Consider the following 19,259-nt stretch of genomic DNA (forward strand, 5'->3'; position numbering starts at 1 on the left):
CGGCCCCTACACCCGGTGGGCGGTCCCTATCCCCGGTGGGCGGTCCCTACACCCGGTGGGAAGTCCCTGTCCCCAGTGGGTGGTCCCTATATCTGGTGGACGGTTCCCACATCCAGTAGGCAGTTCCTGTCCCCGGTGGGAGGTCCCGATCCCCGGTGGGCGGTCCCTACACCCAGCGGGCGGTCCCTACACCCGGTGGGCGGTCCCTATCCCTGGTGGGCGGTCCCTACACCCGGTGGGCGGTCCCTATCCCCGGTGGGCGGTCCCTATCCCCGGAGGGCGGTCCCTACACCCGGAGGGCGGTCCCTACACACAGTTGGTCTTCCCTCCACGCGGTGGGCGGTCCGTGTCCCCGGTTGCTCTTGGGGAGTTGGGTGCTCGATCCGGTTCTGAGCTGTGGTCCCGGTGCCTTTTCCTCCCGATGGCCTTCGTGCAGAAGCAGCAGCAGCGTCGCTGTAAAGAGAGGTGAGGAGCCGCGGCTCAGCGCAATGATCGCTGCAGATTCACTCGAGCCCCGGGCTTTGCTGACAGAACCAGGCCCGAGTCCTGGGCCAAACTAAATCCCGCGGGAGCCCGGGGACTGGGGACTTCGGGGGGAGCAATCCAGAGACTGGGATCGGGTCTGGGCTTTGAGGGTTGGGATTGGGTGTTGGATTGGGGATTGGAGTCTGGGGTTAGGGGTTGTGCTGAAGTGGGGCTGCCTGCAGTTCAGATCAGGGTGGGGTGGGGGGATTGCGGTGTAGAGTTTGGGGTTGGTTGGGGGATTAAGGTCAGGGCTTAGGGGTTCTACTGAGCTAGGACCCAGTATTTGGAGGATGGTTTGTGTTATGATATAGTATAGACAGACGAAATCATCTACCAATGATTCTACACAAATACACAAAGGTAGTTTCCTTAGTTCACTCAATGCTGCAAAAGAAAAAGAACAAGAAAGGATGCATAAATCAAACTGATCGCAATAACAGAGACTTGCAACAATACAATTGCAGGTTGAGCTCTCTGTGCTCAAGAGCTTCCTGGTGTGAGACTTGGGGCAGCCTCGATGTCTTTGTTTAAGTCTCCTGCCAACTTCCTTGTCCAGGCCTTGTAGTTTTACATAACTTTATAGTTTTTTTGCCCAGTGTTGTTTAATTGATGTTGTAATTTAAAAACAAAAATCTTTGATTAATCACTTGACAAAATGACACTCTACTATCTACCATTCCCAGCCCTATAACCTGTAACCATCTGGTGATTGGGACAGGAAATCCTCCTCTGGTTATTTTATTAAAATATTTTTCCTGATCTTTGTTCAGTGCTTCAAATACATTTATTTGAACAAAATCAACTCACAATAGTTTGAAACATAGACTATCCTTATCATAAAATGTATTTATTTATGAGTGCAGAGAATGAGAGTCATGGATCATAATGTTTATCTAGTGAATAACTCGAGCCATAGATGCCAGGTTTAATAATCCCTCTTAGCCAGATTGAATGTAGGGCTTTTGTTTTCTTTCAGTGTTTCAGGAACTTTAATAACTTCATGCTCTTTATCACTATGGAGAAAATTCTGTTTGAAATGCAGGTAAATAATTTGCTGACAGCTATTGTTGAAGCTCAGAGGTGAGTGATGGTATGGACAAATATCTCTGTGATTCAGTGCTTATATACAACTGAATCCTGTTAGAGGATACAATTTTTTAGAAAACATGCAAGCTACAATGTCATAATAGTCATCTTACTGATGTCCAACCAAAAGTTACTTGTGGTGACATGGTGGCTCAGTGGTTAACACTACAGCCTCACGGTGCCAGAGACCTAGGTTCAATTCCAGCCTTGGGCTGTGTAGTTTTTGCATGTTCTGCCTGTGTCTGTGTGGGTTTCCTCCCACTGTCCAAAGATGTGCAAGTTAGGTGGATTGGCCATGATAACTGTGGGGATAGGTTGGCGGTCTGGGTGGGATGCTCTTTGGAGGATTGGTGCGGACTTGCTTGATGGGCTAAATGGCCTCTTCCACACTGTAGTGATTCGATGATTATCTGTAGTCAAAAATCAGATGACTGAATTGCAGCTTTGCTTTATTGCTTTATATTTGAATAAAATGTGTAGCTCCTGGACTTAATGCTTCTTGGAACTGTATCTGTCCTAATCTTTGCCAATGCAAATGTAACTTTAATTTCCTCTGTTGGCATTTTCACAGCCACTATGTTACTACCTATATTTTCAATTATTCTTTCAGTCCTCTTACTACCTCCTCTTTTCACTTGTCAGCTTTTGTTTGATTAGGTACAGTTTCTTCTTACTACATGCCTATCCCTACTGTGCTTAGAAATGTAAGTTGGTATCATGGGATAAGGTCAAAAGTCACACAAAACCAGGTTATAGTTCAACAGGTTTATTTGAAAGCACAAGCTTTTGGAGTCTCACTCCTTCTTCAGGTGTTAGTGAGAGAGGTGGCATCAGACACAGAATTTATTAATAAAAGGTCAAAAGGTAATAGAGCTGATACAAACGTATTGAACAAACCCAAGATGGCTGTTAAATCTTTAGTCAATTAGAAAGAAGATGCAGGTTTTGATTGATTTAATTTGCAAATCCCAGAATTTCTTTCAAGTTTCTGCCTTGAGATAACTAAAGGTTTTATCAGTATATCGGAGGTAGTGACTTGAAAGAAATCCTGGGATTTGCATATTAATCATTCGAAACCCGCATCTTCTTTCTAACTGATTAAAGATTTAATAGCCATCTTAGTATTGCTCAATACATTTGCATCTGTTCTTATGACCCTTTGGTCTTTTGCTTGTAAATTCTGTGTCTTATGCCACCTCTCTCACTAATATCTGAACAAGGAGCAAGACTCTGAAAGCTTGTGTTTTCAGATAAACCTGTTGGACCATAGCCTGGTGTCGTGTGATTTCTGACCACGTTCACCACAGCCCAACACCAGCACCTCCACTTTGTGAGTACTGTCGATACCACAAACTGCTGGCTCAAAGTGGAGAGGATCTCCAAGAAGATCACGCATATCAACACAGACATCAAGTTTCTACAGAAATGTAAAAAAGCAGAAAAAAACCCAAAAGAACTGCAGATCACGAACCCACTCAAGTCGACCTACAACACAGATTACGCTGAGAGACTTTGCCGTTGCACCTCTCACAAGCTCCTCAATCATCTTGTACACCAACTCTACAACAGGTGCCATAACCATGAAATCGAGATGGAGTCCATATTCTCAGCATGTGCTCAAGACACAGCAGTACAGTTACGAGACACTGCCAAACAGACGAGGCAACAGAACTACACTGCCTATGTGCACACCAAGAATAAGAAACTGGAGAAACTTGGCATCACCACCAGCAGTGACCAAGCCTCCCTTGGTACCACAGTTGAAAACGGTACCACCATAGGGAAATCCATTGCCAACATATCTGACCACACCCTTCAACGAGATCAAAGTTCTCAGCCGAGAGCTCAATTACTGCCCCACCACCAAAATGGGCCCCATTGGTCTCGTGGCAGATACAGAGGAATTCATCAGATGAATGAGACACCAGGAATTCTTCCAAGATGTCAGCAGCGAACCCAATGACACAACCAATGAACTGGATCAGTCGACGGAGAGTTGCCAAAGAAGGAGTCGAATTGGACCCCTCTGGAGGGCCATTGCCCTGGGCTTAATTCGTATGCTTAGTCAGGGAATGCATGAACGCCAGATTCATCAGTCCCACTCATAAGGTAGTGCAAAACATCACCCAAGCACAATGCAACGCCATGTTCTCAAGACCAATCGCAACTTTGTCATCAACCCAGTAGACAGGAGGAGCCATCATAATACAGAAAAGAACGGACTACATTAAGAAAGTATACAGACAACTGAACAACCAGAAACCCCACAGACAACTACCTGTCAACTTGACCAAAGAACACACCCGTGAACTCAACAGACTGATCAAGACTTTTGATCCAGTCCTTCAGAGTACCCTACGCACTCTCATTGCACGTACTTCTCGCGTAGGAGACTTCTGCTGCCTTCCAAACATACACAAAACCAACACTCCTGGACGTCCCTAGGTATCGGGCAATGGGACCCTGTGTGAGAATCTCTCTGGCTATGTTGAGGGCATCTTGAAACCCATTGTACAGGGAACCCCCAGCTTCTGTCACGACACTACGGATTTCTTACAGAATCTGAGCACCCACGGACCAGTCGAACCAGGAACATTCCTTGTCATAATGGACGTTTCGGCATTCTACACCAGTATTTCCAACGGCAACGGCATCGCTGCAACAGCCTCAGTACTCAATACCAACAACTGTCAATTTCCGGACGCCATCCTACAACTCATCCGCTTCATCCTCAACCACAATGGCTTCACCTTCGACAACCAGTTCTTCATTCAGACACACAGAACAGCCATGGGAACCAGATTTGCTCCCCAAATGCCAACATTTTCACGCACAAGTTCAAACAAGACTTCTTTGCTGCACCTAACCTCTGACCAACGCTATACACCAGATACATTGATGACATTTTCTTACTTTGGACTCAAGGCAAGGAATCACTGAAACAACTACGTAGCGATAGCAACAAGATTCATTCCACCATCAGACTTGCCATGGACCACTGTTTAGAATCAGTCTCATTCTTGGACACACATATCTCCATCAAGTCGAACACCTCAGTACTTCACTCTACCACAAGCCACGGATAACCTCACGATGCTGCACTTCTCTAGCTCCCACCTTAAACATATTAAAACAGCTATTTTTTATGGACGAGCCCTGTGCTGTTCAGATGAGAAGAATTGCAGCAGACACCTGAAGATGTTGAAGGACGCCCTCATAAGAATGGGATGCGATACTCAACTCATCAATCGCCAGTTCCAATGTGCCATAGTGAAATGCCATAATGGCCTCCTCAGAAAACAGACATGGGATATGACCAATGGGGTACCCTTCGTCGTCCAGTGCTTCCCAGATGTGGAGAAACTACGCCATGTTCTTTGCAGCCTTCGACACATTATCGATGACAATGAGCACCCCGCCAAGATCTTCCCTTCGCCTCCACTTCTCACCTTCAAACAACAGCCAAACCTTAAACATACTGTGTTGCTCGCAGCAAACTACCCAGCCTTCAGGACAACATCGACCACAATACCATACAACCCTGTCATTGGCAGCCTTTGCAAGACATGTCAGATAATCGATATGGACACTACCATCACAAGTGGGAACACCAAACACCACGTGCACGGCAGATTCACATGTGACTCAGCCAACGTTGTCTATCTCATACGCTGCAGGCCAGGATGCCCCAAGGCATGGTACATTGGTGAGACCATGCAGATGCTATGGCAACGGATGAATGGACACCGTGCAACAATCGCCAGACAGGAATGTTCCCTCCCAGTAGGGGAACACTTCAGTGTTCGGCCTTGGATCTTTGGGTAAACATCTTCTGAGGTGGATTTGGGGATACACAACAATGCAGAGTCGCTGAGCAGAGACTGATAGACAAGGTCGGTTACCGTGAGGGTGGCCTTAACTGGGAACTTGGGTTCATGTCACACACGCATGCTCACATACACACACTAATTTGCAGATACAGTCTGTTTTGTTCATACAGTCAATGTGGCATTTTATAAATTCCTACTTTGGAAATAAAGCCAGTCTGACTCCAAGTTAAAACACAAGATTCTAAACAAGGCCACACACCTAAAATGCATTTTCTGACCTGAGATGTCACCTCTGGGATACCGATAAAACCTTTAGTTATCTCGGGGCAGTGATTTGAAAGAAATTCTGAGATTTGCACATGAATCAATTGAAACCTGCATCTCCTTTCTGATTGATTGAAGATTTAACAGCCATCTTAGGTTTGTTCAATACATTCGCATCAGTTCCATGACCCTTTGACCTTATAAATTCTATCTGATGACACCTCTCTCACTAACACCTGCAAAAGGAGCGAGACTCCGAAAGCTTGTGTTTTCAAATAGACCTGTTGGACTTTAACCTTGTATCGTGTGATTTCTGACCTTGTCCATCCCAGTCTAACACTGGCACCTCCACATCATATTTTAATACTGTAACTATTTGTTGGTAGTTTACTTTTGTTTTCCAATCGGCTTCTACCAGTATCTGTATATGTTGCATATTTCATTTAAAATTTAATAAAAATAAGTGACCACAGTACTTCGAGTGTTCCATTTTAGCGTATTATAATTTAAACTTTTAATGTTTATTCCACTTTCTGTAAACTGTTATTCCAGATCAGAGGCTGAGTTAAACATATTGAACTCTTTGCGAAACCTGTGCATTGTGAAGAAGGGTCACTGGACTTGAAACATTACCTCTGCTTTGTCCCCACAGATGCTGCACAACCTGCTGAGTTTCACCAGTAACGTCTGTTTTTGAACCACAATAGTTGTTTTCTGACTCCTTAGTCCCATGGAACCAGGGACGATTTTCCTCGCCCCTGGAAGGAATTAAACAGTTGAATGCTGGATCCTCAGACCCTGCCACAAGTGAGAGAGGTGGTGTTGAGGATTTGGGAGGGTGGGATGCTTACATTTCCTTATGCTGCTTCTGTTTGTTTGCCTTCACCTGGGTTTGTTGGACCTGCTCGAAATGCTTAATTCCTTCACAGAAACTTCTTCTCGAATTTGGTTAGTCCTGGGCAAGGGAATCCCATGAGTTGGTGGGGATATTGCACTTTCTCCAGGAGGCTTTGAGGATCCCCTTGATATTTGCTTTCTATTAGGAAACACTTCTGCACAAAACGTGGCAGAAGTTTAGAACTTTGCTAGATCAATTGTTACTTTTAAATCTGACTTTTGGATTTTGGTTAACCGAAGGTATTCAGGAAAATGGGGCAAAGGCAGGTATACGATCTTGTTAAATGTCGAAATAGGTCTAAATTGCTCTACTCTTATTTTTATGTTTCTATAATTTGTCTTTTTAGCCTAGAGCTTTGGATGATCCAATGACCCACAGTGTCAACTGTTGTCAGCTAACTGAGTGCCTTAGTTTTGCCCTGCCCCAGGCAGTCTTGGCATTCTGATGATTACAGTTAAGCGGCTAGATTTTACTGATAACAACTTGTACAGAAACTATTTAAGAATCTTTATAGCTTACTGTAGGATCAGGGAGGCAGTAGTATGATGGTAATGTCACTTGACTATGAAACCAGCATCCCAGACTAATGTTCTGGTGACATGAGTTTGAATCCCATCATGGCAGACGCTGAAATTTTAATTCAATAAAAATCTGGAATTAAAAGCTAGTCTGCTGGCGCCCATGTAATGATTGTTGTAAATACCCATCTGAGTCGCTGATGTCCTTTAGGGAAGTCAATCTGCCATCCTTATCTGGTCTGACCTACATGTGATTCCAGATCCACAGCAATGTGCTTAACTCTTAACTGCCTCTAAAATGATACAGCAAATGACTCAATTCAAGGTCAGTACGGGATGGCCACATGTCCACATTTCAATAAACACATTTTAAAAGTCGTACTGTAGAATGAGCAAAAATTAGGACATTAAGTTTAGGGTTCACGGAAATCATGGGACATATGTCATATTCTTTCATTAGGTCCTTCTTAATGATCTGAATATTAACTTTTGAAGGCATCAAGCTATCAGTCATCTGCATTAAGCACGGCATTTTTTGTTAAATGTAGTTATAAGTTTGTGTTTAATGTATCTGATGTGATAAAACTTTGAAGTTTGTAGACAATACTTTGCAGGTATCATTAAAAAGAAATCCAAAAATCACATTAAAAGTACAAAAGTAGTGACTTTGGATTCAGCCAATATATTTAATGTAACTTTCTACATTTGGGGACTGGTTTAAGTGCAAGAAACGTACATGCTGAGGTCTTTTGTTTTGGAGCCAAATGATGAAAATTGTCTGATTTGGGTTTTGGGGGATGTAACAGGAGAGTGTGCAAATGATTGAGGAAATTTATATACATCAAAACTTCAGTCTAAAATTGGTTTAAGTTATTACATGTAAATTTCTGAGGGGAGGATGAGTGGGAGGAGAAACAGGTCATCTCCACTGTTGCCCTGTAATTGTGCTAAATTTTCAAGGATTCTTACAACAGTTTTACTATTTTTCTTTATTTTTCCGATGCAAATTGTATGTTATGCATGTACTTGGCTTATTAGTAGAATTTTTTGTTTTATTGTGTGTGCTTAATATTCTGTGTGTGTGTGAGTGAGACATTTGGTTTAATGCTGGGGAGTTAAGACTACATGTTTGATTTGAAAACTGCAGTCACCTACTGTGTAAGTAAATTGTGTACAAATCTAAGAACTGTACTTCACAACTGCTAAATAAGAAAATAAATGTATAGTGTAGGCATAACTTCCTTTTAGTGCCCCAGTTCATAATGATTTTTTCATATCAAACAGGTTTTCTCTGCTGATGCTTGACCTTGAAGAATATTATTTTGACCATCACACATTTTATCATGTTTTTACCAACAATAAAGGAGAAGAAAGGTACTGTATGGAATTTTGAAATATCAATTTAAATTGTTGTATTGTGTAAGGGATACCTGCCTCTGACTACTTGTGTCTCAACTTACTGGTTGCCTGGCAATTGGGAGGCTGTGAAGTATAGCTGTGATCTGTAAAGCAGCTAATCCCAGGCTAAGAAACAAAAACTAACATGCATTATGGAGAGTAATGCTCCCTGATATTTGTAACAAGTTGGAAAATTCCTTTAATTTTAAGCATAGGATCTGAGTTGAATTTCTAGACCTTGATCGAAGTGGTTAAAGGCCAAATACTTTAACCCATATTTTAAAAAAAGTTAAATTATGCACTTAAAAAGCAGGAAACATTGATGTCTTTCAGTGTCAGTTTGGGAGAAGACTCAGCACTGTCACTTTTCTGATTGACATCTAGTTGCTGGAAATGAATGCAGATGAATGTTAGTTGAGACCAATGCTGCTTCTATCGCTACTCAGCATAAGTGACCACATGGCGGAGGGCTACCAGTACAGATGGCGTGTCTTCAATCTTTTATAGATTTTTTTTGTAAAAGAAAAAGATAGCATTTTCAACATTGATATCAAATTGTTTTGGTCGTGTCTAATTGAACACAAAAAGTTGACATCCAGCAATATCCTTTCCTCTATCTAATATAGAAATTTCAGATGGCAAAGTACTGTGTGCCTCAGTCAATTTTCTTTATATAGTTTACAGTTTGTAGAAAACTGAACCTGGTCAGCTTTGGGTTTTATTAAAGGTAATGTAGCCATAGTCCCAGAAGTTCATAGGGCTGCTCTTTCATGAGAGAGACGACTAGTGGTGAGTTTAACCTGAGGGTTATCTCAAGTGAGGGGAGAGGTTGAGAAGACGGGACCTTCGTGATGACCTCATTAGGGTAGGAATTGAACCCATGCTGTTGACATCACTCTGCAGCAGAAACCAGCTGTCCAGCCAACTGAGCAATAACTATAGCAAACACATTCTTAGTGCTTCTGTATTCATGTTTTATAAGCCATTCCACAGTTCGCAACACTGCTGTTTGTATCTTTGATTTTGTTTCTTTCAATTACGTTCTCTTGTTTCATTAACTGTATATCCATGTTATATTAATGATTTCTAGTAGGGGTTGATTGTTTAATTTTGTTTTAATATGTATTGCATTATTTCCAACTGGCTAGTTTCTGTAGGTCAAAATAAAATGCATAGGTTTAAGCTCAGTAAGATTAATTATTTATCATGTATTTATGTGGACACCAGCATTTTAAATGTATCTGTTTGTTGCAGAACATTTAAAGGTTCCCTGAAGATATGTTCGAAATCCCTGATCTTTGAACCAGATCAAATATCAGAACCTGTATTAAAGGTACTGTCAGTAACAATTGCTTTCATGTTTGCAGTTTACATATGTTAATCCATTTCTATGTGCCTTTGTAGTACTTTTCAAATACTGTAGCTATACTACTGTCTTGCTCCTTGTTACTGGATATTTGGTGTATACTGGTAAGTTTAAATTTGCCTTGTTGTTATATTTGCCTTTCAATTCCTTTAGTTTGTAAATTGCATTTCCAGTATAGCGGTGCAACTTTCCAATATTACGTTTCTTCCCTATCTGCCATAAACCTCTGGTCCCAAATACAGAGGTTTGTCACTGATCATATTATCCTTTTTAATTATAAGTTGTTCAAATTTCCGATGAAGAACTGTGCACCTCCAAACAAATGTCCGCCATCATTGGTGCTTATTTTTTTGTATCTTTTACTGTTGATGAACTGAATCTGTTCATCTTTTGATTGTGTTTAAGATCAGTTTTCATGTTTTGTAAGAAAATCCATAAAATACTTGGACAATGCAGTTGTTTGTTTGCTTTTCCTTATCTGCTTTGATAAGTTTCTGTTGTTTTGTTTTTGTTTAATTGTTACATTTGAGGATCCTCAGACTTCTCTTTAAAATTTAATCATGACCAGAAAAATGCCAGGCACTTTGATCCCACTGCAGTCACGGCCTGCAGCCCTGTCTGCATGTTCGTATAATGTAGTCTGAAGCTCCATGATAGCATCCTTCATTCTCTACACTCCAATACCAACTCCCCATATAAAATGCAGAAGGAAACAGAGACACACAAATATAAGAGGATCACGAAGACAGGAATGAGGAGGTTTGAGAAAGAGAGTGATCAAAAGAAATAGGAACTGAAAAAGAGGAAACAGACCTGCAGAGAGAGCAGTAATACGCTAGCAGCAATCAGCTGAAGAGGAAAAAGTTCCTTCTGGTTATACAACAAGCTTTCCAAATGGTTAGGAAGGAATTTTGCTTAGTGCAGTTTGTATTCTTGAAATTCAGATAGTGTTGTATTGTGAAATTTTGCACATTTATACAACCTCGGAGTGCGGGTTCATACTTCCTCAAAAGTGGAGTCGCAGGTAGACAGGGTAGTGAAGAAGGCCTTTGGTACGCTTGCTTTTATTGGTCAGTGCATTGAGTATAGGATTTGGGACGTCCTGTTCTGGCTGTGCAGGACATTGAATAGGCCACTTTTGGAGTACTGCATTCATTTCTGATCTCCCTGCTGTAGGAAAGCTTTTGTTAAATTTGAAAGGGTTCAGAAAAGATTTACAAAACTGTTGCTGGGGTTGAAGGGTTTGAGCTAAAGGGAGAGGCTGAATAGGCTGGGGCTATTTTCCCTGGAGCATTGGAGGCTGAGAGGTGACCTAATAGAAGTTTATAAAATCATGAGGGGCATGGATAGGGTGAATAGCCAAGATCTTTTTCCCTAGGGTAGGGGAAATCAAAATTAGAGAGCATGGTTTTAAGGTGAGAAGGGAAAGATTTAAAAGGGACTTAAAGGTGCAACTTTTTAACGCACATGGTGGTGCATGTATGGAATGAACTGCAAGAGAAAGTGGTGGAGACTGGGACAATTACAACATTTAAAAGGCATCTGGATGGCTATGCGAATAAGAATGGTTTAGAAGGATATTGGCCAAATGCTGGCAAATGGGACTAGATTAATTTAGGATATTTGGTCGGCATGGACCAGTTGGACCGAAGGGTCTGTTTCTGTACTATACATCTCTATGACTCAATGACTTCATAACACACCATGGGACAATGGAGTATACCTATTCCAAGTGTATGCACAGAAAGAAGAAAAAGGTGACATATCTAAGGAAAGTGTTTGCCTTAAGGGCAATATCTTTGGTATTTGGTATTATGTACATTCCAAGTTACATCATGATTTCATTGTTTTCAGTCAGGATTGGCATTAGGTCAAACAGCTCAGTTGGCTGGATTGCTGTTTTGCAATGCAGGGGTGTGCCAACGGCCACTGGTTAATTCCCACATTGGCTGCGGTCACCATGAAGGTTTCGTCTGCTCAACCTCACCTGAGATATGGTGATCCTCAGGTTGCAGCAATGAAGGCCACTTTCTTTAGGAATCCTCAACTTGTGGTGTTAAGATCATTCACTGGGTTTTGACCTGAAACTTTGAGAACAACTTCTTAGAAAAGAGGAATGGGGCAAAGGACGTTGTTCTTCTGACTCTTTGGATTCAAACTCAAAATCCCCTTTTACCCACAAACTGTATCATCCACAGTGTTAAACCTTGGAATTTTCTGTCAGGCTGTCTGCAAATATTGGATGTCTTATCACTGATCCTGTGTGCTAAGCCTTGAATAAGCAAACATTAAATAGTGCTATGAATCTAGATTTTTCTTACCAGCTCATGAGGTTTTAATTCACTGTATAACTGTTCACTTACACTTAAAACACAACAAAAAAAACTGTGTATGCTGGAAATCTGAAACAAAAACAGAAATTGCAGGACCGACTCAGCAGATCTGGTAGCATCTGTGGAAAGAAAGCAGAGTTAACATTTCAGGTCCAGCGACCCTTCTTCAGAACACCAGCTTTCCTAGTTCTGAGGAAGGATCACTGGACCCAAAATGTTTAACTCTGATTTCTCTCCACAGATGCTGCCAGACCTGCAGAGATTTTCCAGCAATTTCTGTTCTTGCTTCACTTAACCTTAAAGTCGGGTGTAAAGTCGGTCTTCCTGGGAGTGAACCTAAGGAAATCAGTGGGCCCGAACGGTGTCCCCAGCCGAGCACTTGGACCCCGTGCAAACCAGCTGGCAGAGGTATTCACCGACATGGTCAACCTCTCCCTTCTACAAGCCAAAGCCCCCACCTCCTTCAAGAAGACCACCATCATCCCAGTACCAAAGAAATGCAGTGTGCCTTAATGACTACCACCCAGTGACTCTGACCTCCATAATCATGAAGTGTTTCGAGAGGCTGGTCATGGCCCACATCACCTCCAGTCTCCCGGCCTGCCTCGATTTCCTACAGTTTGCCTACTGACATAACAGGTTCACGGAGGATGCCATACCCCCAGCCCTGCACTCATCTCTGCAACATCTGGACAACAAGGACATCTACGTCAGACTCTTGCTCATCAACTACAGCTTGGACTTCACCATGATTATCCCCTGCGCACCAATCACAAAACTCCAAGACCATTCATCAGTCTAATAACGGCAGGGAAGAAGCTGTTTTTGAACCTGCTGGTGTGTGTGTTCAAGCTTCTGTACTTTCTGCCTGACGGAAGAGGCTGTAGGAGAGCATTACCCGGAAGCGATGAGTCTTTGTTGATGTTGGCAGCCTTTCCACAGCAGTGAGCCGTGTAAGTGGAGTCTATGGATAGAAGCTGAAAGAACTGCAGGTGCTGTAAATCAGGAATAAAAACAAAGTTGCTGGAAAAGCTCAGCAGGTCTGGCAGCATCAGTGAAGAAAAAGTCAGAGTTAACGTTTTGGGACTGGTGACCCTTCCTCAGAACTAATGGTAGCTGGACGGAGAGAGGAGCAGAACTTCTTCAAGGTGGGCATGCCTAGAAGAGATGTGGCAGTGAGTTAAATATTAAATAAAAACCAAAAGAACTCCAGACGCTGTAAATCAGGAACAAATGTTCTTGTTAACGTTGATCTTGCCTAGTGCTCGCCCTGTGCGATGTAACCTGTATACCTCTATCCTTGCTTACAATGATCTGCCTGTACTGCTTGTAAACAAAGCTTTTCACTGTACTTATGTACACATGACAATAAATCAAATGAATCAATCTTGTATGTGGTTTCTGATCTGTTGGAATTCCAGGTGAGTTGATGACATCTACGTTTCACATTAAAACCTCATGAGCTCTTTAACGACTCTGGGATGTGCAAATTTCAGTTTCAGAACCATTGCTTTATGATCAGTTCTCACGACAGCAATATAGGAGGATCTGTTCTACTAATATCCAATAAATTTTTATATGTATGATTTTGACCTAATTTGAAATCATCAATCTGTACACAATGTCTTTACATTTCTTCTACTGAAACTCAATTCACTGTGTTTGAACCCGAGCCCTTGTGTATAATTTGGAGATTAGAATTAGTACTGTACACTGATCTCCAAAAATTTGCAGTTCCCTTTCAGAGAATGCAGCAGAATTGAAGAGATAGAAGATAAAGACAATAATCCTTTTGAAGAGTGAGTTTAAAATGTGTATATTCAGGTTTTCAATTTTATTGAGTACATTACTCTGGTGAATTTATGTTTATCTCAATTAAATCACACTCTTTAGAAATCAAATTTGTGGATTCCGCATCACGTGCCGTCAGGTAAGAATCTTTCAGTTGTTATTGATTTTGTGTGTGTTGTTTTTTCATTTCTGTTCACTGTTTCTCATGCAAACTTGTTCTCCAAGTCTTGCATATCAGAATTGTCTGTCATGCTCTCACTTTCCCCCTCATTCAGTCTATCATTTACTCATTACCTCCTTCCTCTTCTTCTGATTTTTTATTAGTCAGTGCTTTCCCTGCTGTTTCTCATTTTCCCTTTCTTACTGTTTTCATTTTAACCTATCTCCTCCTTTGTCTAACCTAGAGCTGGGAAAGTCAGTAACACAAAACTGGCAGGCAAGCTAGAGGTTGCAGCATTGGGTGCTTAGTGGAAGGAGGTATTTGTGATGCTAGGAGGAAGTGGTCTGAGTGGCTGTTGCTGGATTTCCGTAGACTGTTAAAGCAAGGTTACTAGCAAATCTAACCCCAGTAGCTTTTCTGTAAGAAAACTCATGTGATACAAGGTCCTGTCCAACAGAGCAAAATGAAACATAAGTAAATAATTTGGAAGGATGAATCTCAGAAGATTCCCTGCATAAAGAAACATATTCAGTACCTGAACTGTACATTATTACAAAGAGTGCCTTTCACTGAAGTGAAAAAAAAAGATTTGGGCTGTGTGAATGCAATGGCTCAGAACATAGCATAAGAACTAGGAGCAGGAGTAGGCCATCTGGCCCCTCGAGCCTGCCCCACCATTTAATTAGATCATGGCTGATCTTTTTGAGACTCAGCTCCACTTACCCGTCCACTCACCATAACCTTTAATTCCTTTACTGTTCAAAAATTTGTCTAGCCTTGCCTTAAAAACATTCAGCGAGGTAGCTTCAACCACTTCACTGGGAGGGAATTCCACAGATTCACAACCCTTTGGGTGAAGAAGTTCCTCCTGACCTCAGTCCTACATCTGCTTCCCTTTATTTTGAGGCAATGCTCTCTAGTCCTAGTTTCCCTGCCTCCACCTTATCTATTCCCTTCATAATCTTATATGTTTCTATAAGATTTCCCGTCATTCTTCTGAATTCCAATGAGTATAATCCCAGTCTATTCAGTCTCTCCTCATAATCCAACCCCCATTAGTTTTCGGCATGTTATTTGTGTCTTCCACAGTGAAGACCAACACGAAATAATTGTTTAATGTTTCGGCTATTTCCTCATTCCCAGTTATTAAATTGGCCTTCTCATCCTCTAAAAGACCAATGTTTACCTTCGCCGCTCTTTTACGATTTACATATTTATAGAAACTTTTGCTGCCTGTTTTTATATTCTGAGCTAGTTTACTCTCATAATCTATCTTACTTTTCTTTATAACTTTTTTTGTGTCTTTCTGTTGGCCTTTAAAGATTTCCCAGTCTACTAGTTTCCCACTACTCTTTGCTTTTTTGTATGTGTTTTTTTTCAATCTGATACTTTCCTTTATTTCCTTAGACATCCATGGCTGGCTGTCTCTTTTCCTACAGTTCTTCCTTATCACTGGAATATACTTCTGCTGAACACTGTAAAAAATCGTTTTGAAAGTCCTCCACTGTTCCTCAATTGACCCACCATAAAGTTTTTGCTCCCATTCTACCTTAGCTAACTCCTCCCTCATTCCTTCATAGTCTCCTTTGTTTAAGCACAGGACATAGGTACTGGATTTAACCTTCTCACGCTCCATCTGTATTTTAAATTTGACCATACTGTGATCGCTCCTTCCGAGAGACATGTTGATCTAATCCCTACAGTTTTTTTTGGCCTTTGTTTTTAAGTTTAATAATATAGTGATTATACTGCATATGAAGGGAGGTGGACGTGGAATTATTTCCTTTGAGGACTTCTTTTAAAAATTTTCTCAAGGGCTGCTTTTTGATTTTCGGAGGCTGTGTCTCTGTTCTCACAATTTTTTTTTCAATGAAATGTTGTGTATTGGTATTGCCATATGGGATATTTGGACTCCTATAGAAGCACAATTGGAAACATTCTTCAATATCCTCACTAATTGTCAACCCACCAATAATCATAAAAAGCAGAATCTTTTGGGGCCAGAGTGACATGGACAATGGTGGGAAATGTGGCAGAACCATGTGAGAAGTCCAACTCACTATGTCTTTTTATCTACATTCTGGCGAGATTCTCGCTAGGCAGTGGCCTGTCTCCCATTAAGTGTGATTATTGGTTTTTAACACCCTTATTAAAGGCACATCTAGCCTCATTATTGTGCAACTTTTATTGTACCATCCATTGTAAGCAAACTGGACACAGAATTCTTGACTTTGAAGTCAGTGTGGGTCCCTGGTGTCTTCAGCTTGCTCTGAAGGGCTTCCATGTTTTTAGACATCAGAAACCAGCATCTCAGGGTATGTTCCATGGACATGACCACCCGTGCACCATATCCTGGCACATTGGCATCTGTTATGTGCCAGCTTCTAAGACACCTCATGGCACTTCTCTGATCCACAAACAGTACATTTCTACACTTAAATGTTGTACCTCAGGGTGTACAGTAGCTATCATTGGACCTCAGCAGCAAGGAACATTTGCATTCAGGGGCAGGAACCCAGCTCATGGACTGGGTCAGGCTGCCTCTCTGGCCTGTTCACTCGCTTTCTAACTCACTTTGAACTGACCTGAATGTTCACAGCATCCATGCCTTGCATTTTTCACTTTGCCACTCAGCCAGAGATACCAGGCTGCCAGTGCTGATGTATTGCCGTGCCATTTAGTGCTGACAGTGCTAGGAGGCTTGGCATTGTTTTCAGCAGTCTCCAGTCAAGTCAAGGGAAATAGCATTCAGTCAGGGGTTCCTGGCATGATAAGTAAACTGCAGCCTCTGCTTCCTGTCCAGATCCTTAGACAGGACGTTGGTGAGGCCTCTTCTGGAGTAGTTCTGTGCGCAGTTCTGATCACCCTGATATAGGAAGAGGGTTCAGAAAATATTTACCAGGATGTTGCCAGGAGTTAAGGGTTTGATTTATAAAAATCGGCTGAGACTTCTTTCACTGGAGTGTAGGAGGCTGAAGGTTATAAACCTTATAGAGGTTTATAAAATCATGAGGGTCATAGATAGGGTGACTAGCAAGGGTCTTTTCCCTAGGCTGCGCAAATTCAAAACTTAGGGGCATATTTTTAAGGAGAAATGAGAAAGTTTTTGAAAAAGGACATGAGGGGCAACTATTTTACAGAGAATGGTTTGTGTGTGGAATGAACTGCCAGAGGAAGTGGTGGATGCGTGTACAGTTACAACATTTAAAAGACATTTGGACAGGTATGTGAATAGGAAAGGTTTGGAGAGATATTGGCCAAGTGCACACAAATGGGACTAGTTTAGTTTGGAAACATGTTTGGTGTGGACAAGTTGGACCGAAGAGTCCATACTGTATGTCTCTATGACATGGACATAAGCAATGAGAAGCTAAATGCTGAGTAGCACACCACCCATCCCGACTCTTTCTGCCCTATTTTGGGCTATTTTCCTCCGGAGTTAAAGGGAGAGGCAGGTATCACGGGCGATGAAAGTAGGTGGCATGCTGTTATTTTTGGTGCAGTTGGGGAGGTATTCTGAGTAAATGAATAGGCAGTGCAGAGGGCATGCAGGTTTAGTGATGTCCTGTATTGAGCTGAATGAGGGAAGATGTTGCAGGTAGTAGTGAGATTGGTAGTGCATGGGCCTTGGTGGGAGGTGGGTGCAGTAGCAAAGGTAGTGAGTGAGGTGTCTGAGAGAAGCTTGTGGCATTTAAGCTAGCGGAGTGGAGAAGGTGATTGACCTTATTCCAGTATGGCTCTGCGTTCCACCAGGCACACAAGGCAATCACCCTAAATATGCCATTTGTAGATTGGTGAGTTCACAGCTAATGTGTTTTCATCTCATAAATCAACTACAATCAAGTTTACTGTTGAAGTCTGGGATTTCTGTATTTTGAATGTCAGTAATTGTTTTATTTTCTCTTTTAGATCTGTTTAATCAAAGAACAAAGATTAGTGGCTCCATATAAAATTGAGAGAGTAGGTTGATGATTCTCCCTTATTTTCCTTAACTATTAATCTTTATTAATGAACTATTGAATGCTCTATGCAATAAATTTAGGTCTGTAAAAGACTGCGCAGTTTTAACTTGCCTTGATATATATCATGCCTGCAGCAAATTTCCACTCTATTTGATGTAGTATTTTACTTGTAAAGATCTCTTCACTTATATTTAAGTATGATCTAATCAATAGTTCATCACAATGCCTTTTGAATTAAGTTCAGCAGAGTGTGGATTTTGAAGAAGGGATTTTTATATCTCTTATGTCAAACACCTGCATTAAATGAAAATGCATTGGCCCAACTTTTTTTAAAATAAATGTCCTTATTACTGTAGATTTATCATATTAAAACGTGATTGAGAATGGCTGAATAGCTTAAATTCTATTTGCCTATTATTTGAAAAAGGCATGTTTTTGTGTGTTTGACTTTATTCTTTCAAAATCTTAAGTATGAGCTTTGTTCAGACTGTTGCTTGGGTGTGTTTATAATTTTTGTATTTTTATTAAAGTAAAATTTACGCCTCCATGGCAGGTGGTACTTGAACCTGAATCTTCTGACTCAGAAGCAGGGATTCTGTCACTGTGCCACAAGGGCTCCTGTGTCATATTTTGATTCTTTCCCTTGAGCTCACATTGTGCTGCAGTTGGATGAATTCACAGTTTACCAACACTGGGCCCGTGCTGCAATGATAATCCTGTGAAATATTGAAGGGAATAAAACACATAATTTGGCATAGTGTAGATGAAAGATTGCAATGCAAGCTTTTTTCCAAGATTTTTATATTTTAATTTTCCAACAAAAAAAGGCCAAGGTTACGATGAGTCAAAGCCTGCATTTTTACTTGAGCTACTTTGCTGGGTTAGACAAATTAACTATTAATTTCAGTATATCTGTATTCAAGAAGTAGCCTACTTCTGCTATCCTATTCCTTCTCATATTTAGGGGACAACACATTGTCAGTTCAAAAGGCAAAAGCTTAGATTAGTTGGATTTTGTAACAAATTAAATGCAAAACAATAAAAAGGAATTGGTAATAAAATTATTTCAGAGATAGTAGGAACTGCAGATACTGGAGAATCTGAGATAACAAGGTGTAGAGCTGGATG

At 41.3% G+C, this 19,259-nt stretch overlaps 1 protein-coding gene across 3 annotated transcripts in view; it reads left to right on the forward strand.

Moving 5' to 3' along the window:
* The first annotated feature begins 311 nt into the window (after window positions 1-311).
* nsmaf (neutral sphingomyelinase (N-SMase) activation associated factor) overlaps window positions 312-19,259 on the forward strand; it is a 64,663-nt gene continuing 45,715 nt past the window's right edge. Inside the window, exons 1-6 of one of the 3 annotated variants that reach the window (XM_020531203.2) lie at window positions 312-465; window positions 8,406-8,495; window positions 9,774-9,852; window positions 13,953-14,017; window positions 14,112-14,148; window positions 18,079-18,129. In XM_020531203.2, the coding sequence (XP_020386792.2) occupies window positions 422-465; window positions 8,406-8,495; window positions 9,774-9,852; window positions 13,953-14,017; window positions 14,112-14,148; window positions 18,079-18,129 (366 nt within the window). In that variant the 5' untranslated portion in view covers window positions 312-421. Of the gene's footprint in view, window positions 466-6,386; window positions 6,513-8,405; window positions 8,496-9,773; window positions 9,853-13,952; window positions 14,018-14,111; window positions 14,149-18,078; window positions 18,130-19,259 lie in introns of those variants that run through there. The other 2 variants (XM_048595990.1, XM_048595991.1) reach the window with 2 other exon arrangements.

The sequence above is a fragment of the Rhincodon typus genome, chromosome 4 (assembly GCF_021869965.1).
Source record: "Rhincodon typus isolate 14 chromosome 4, sRhiTyp1.1, whole genome shotgun sequence".
Lineage (NCBI taxonomy): Eukaryota > Metazoa > Chordata > Chondrichthyes > Orectolobiformes > Rhincodontidae > Rhincodon > Rhincodon typus.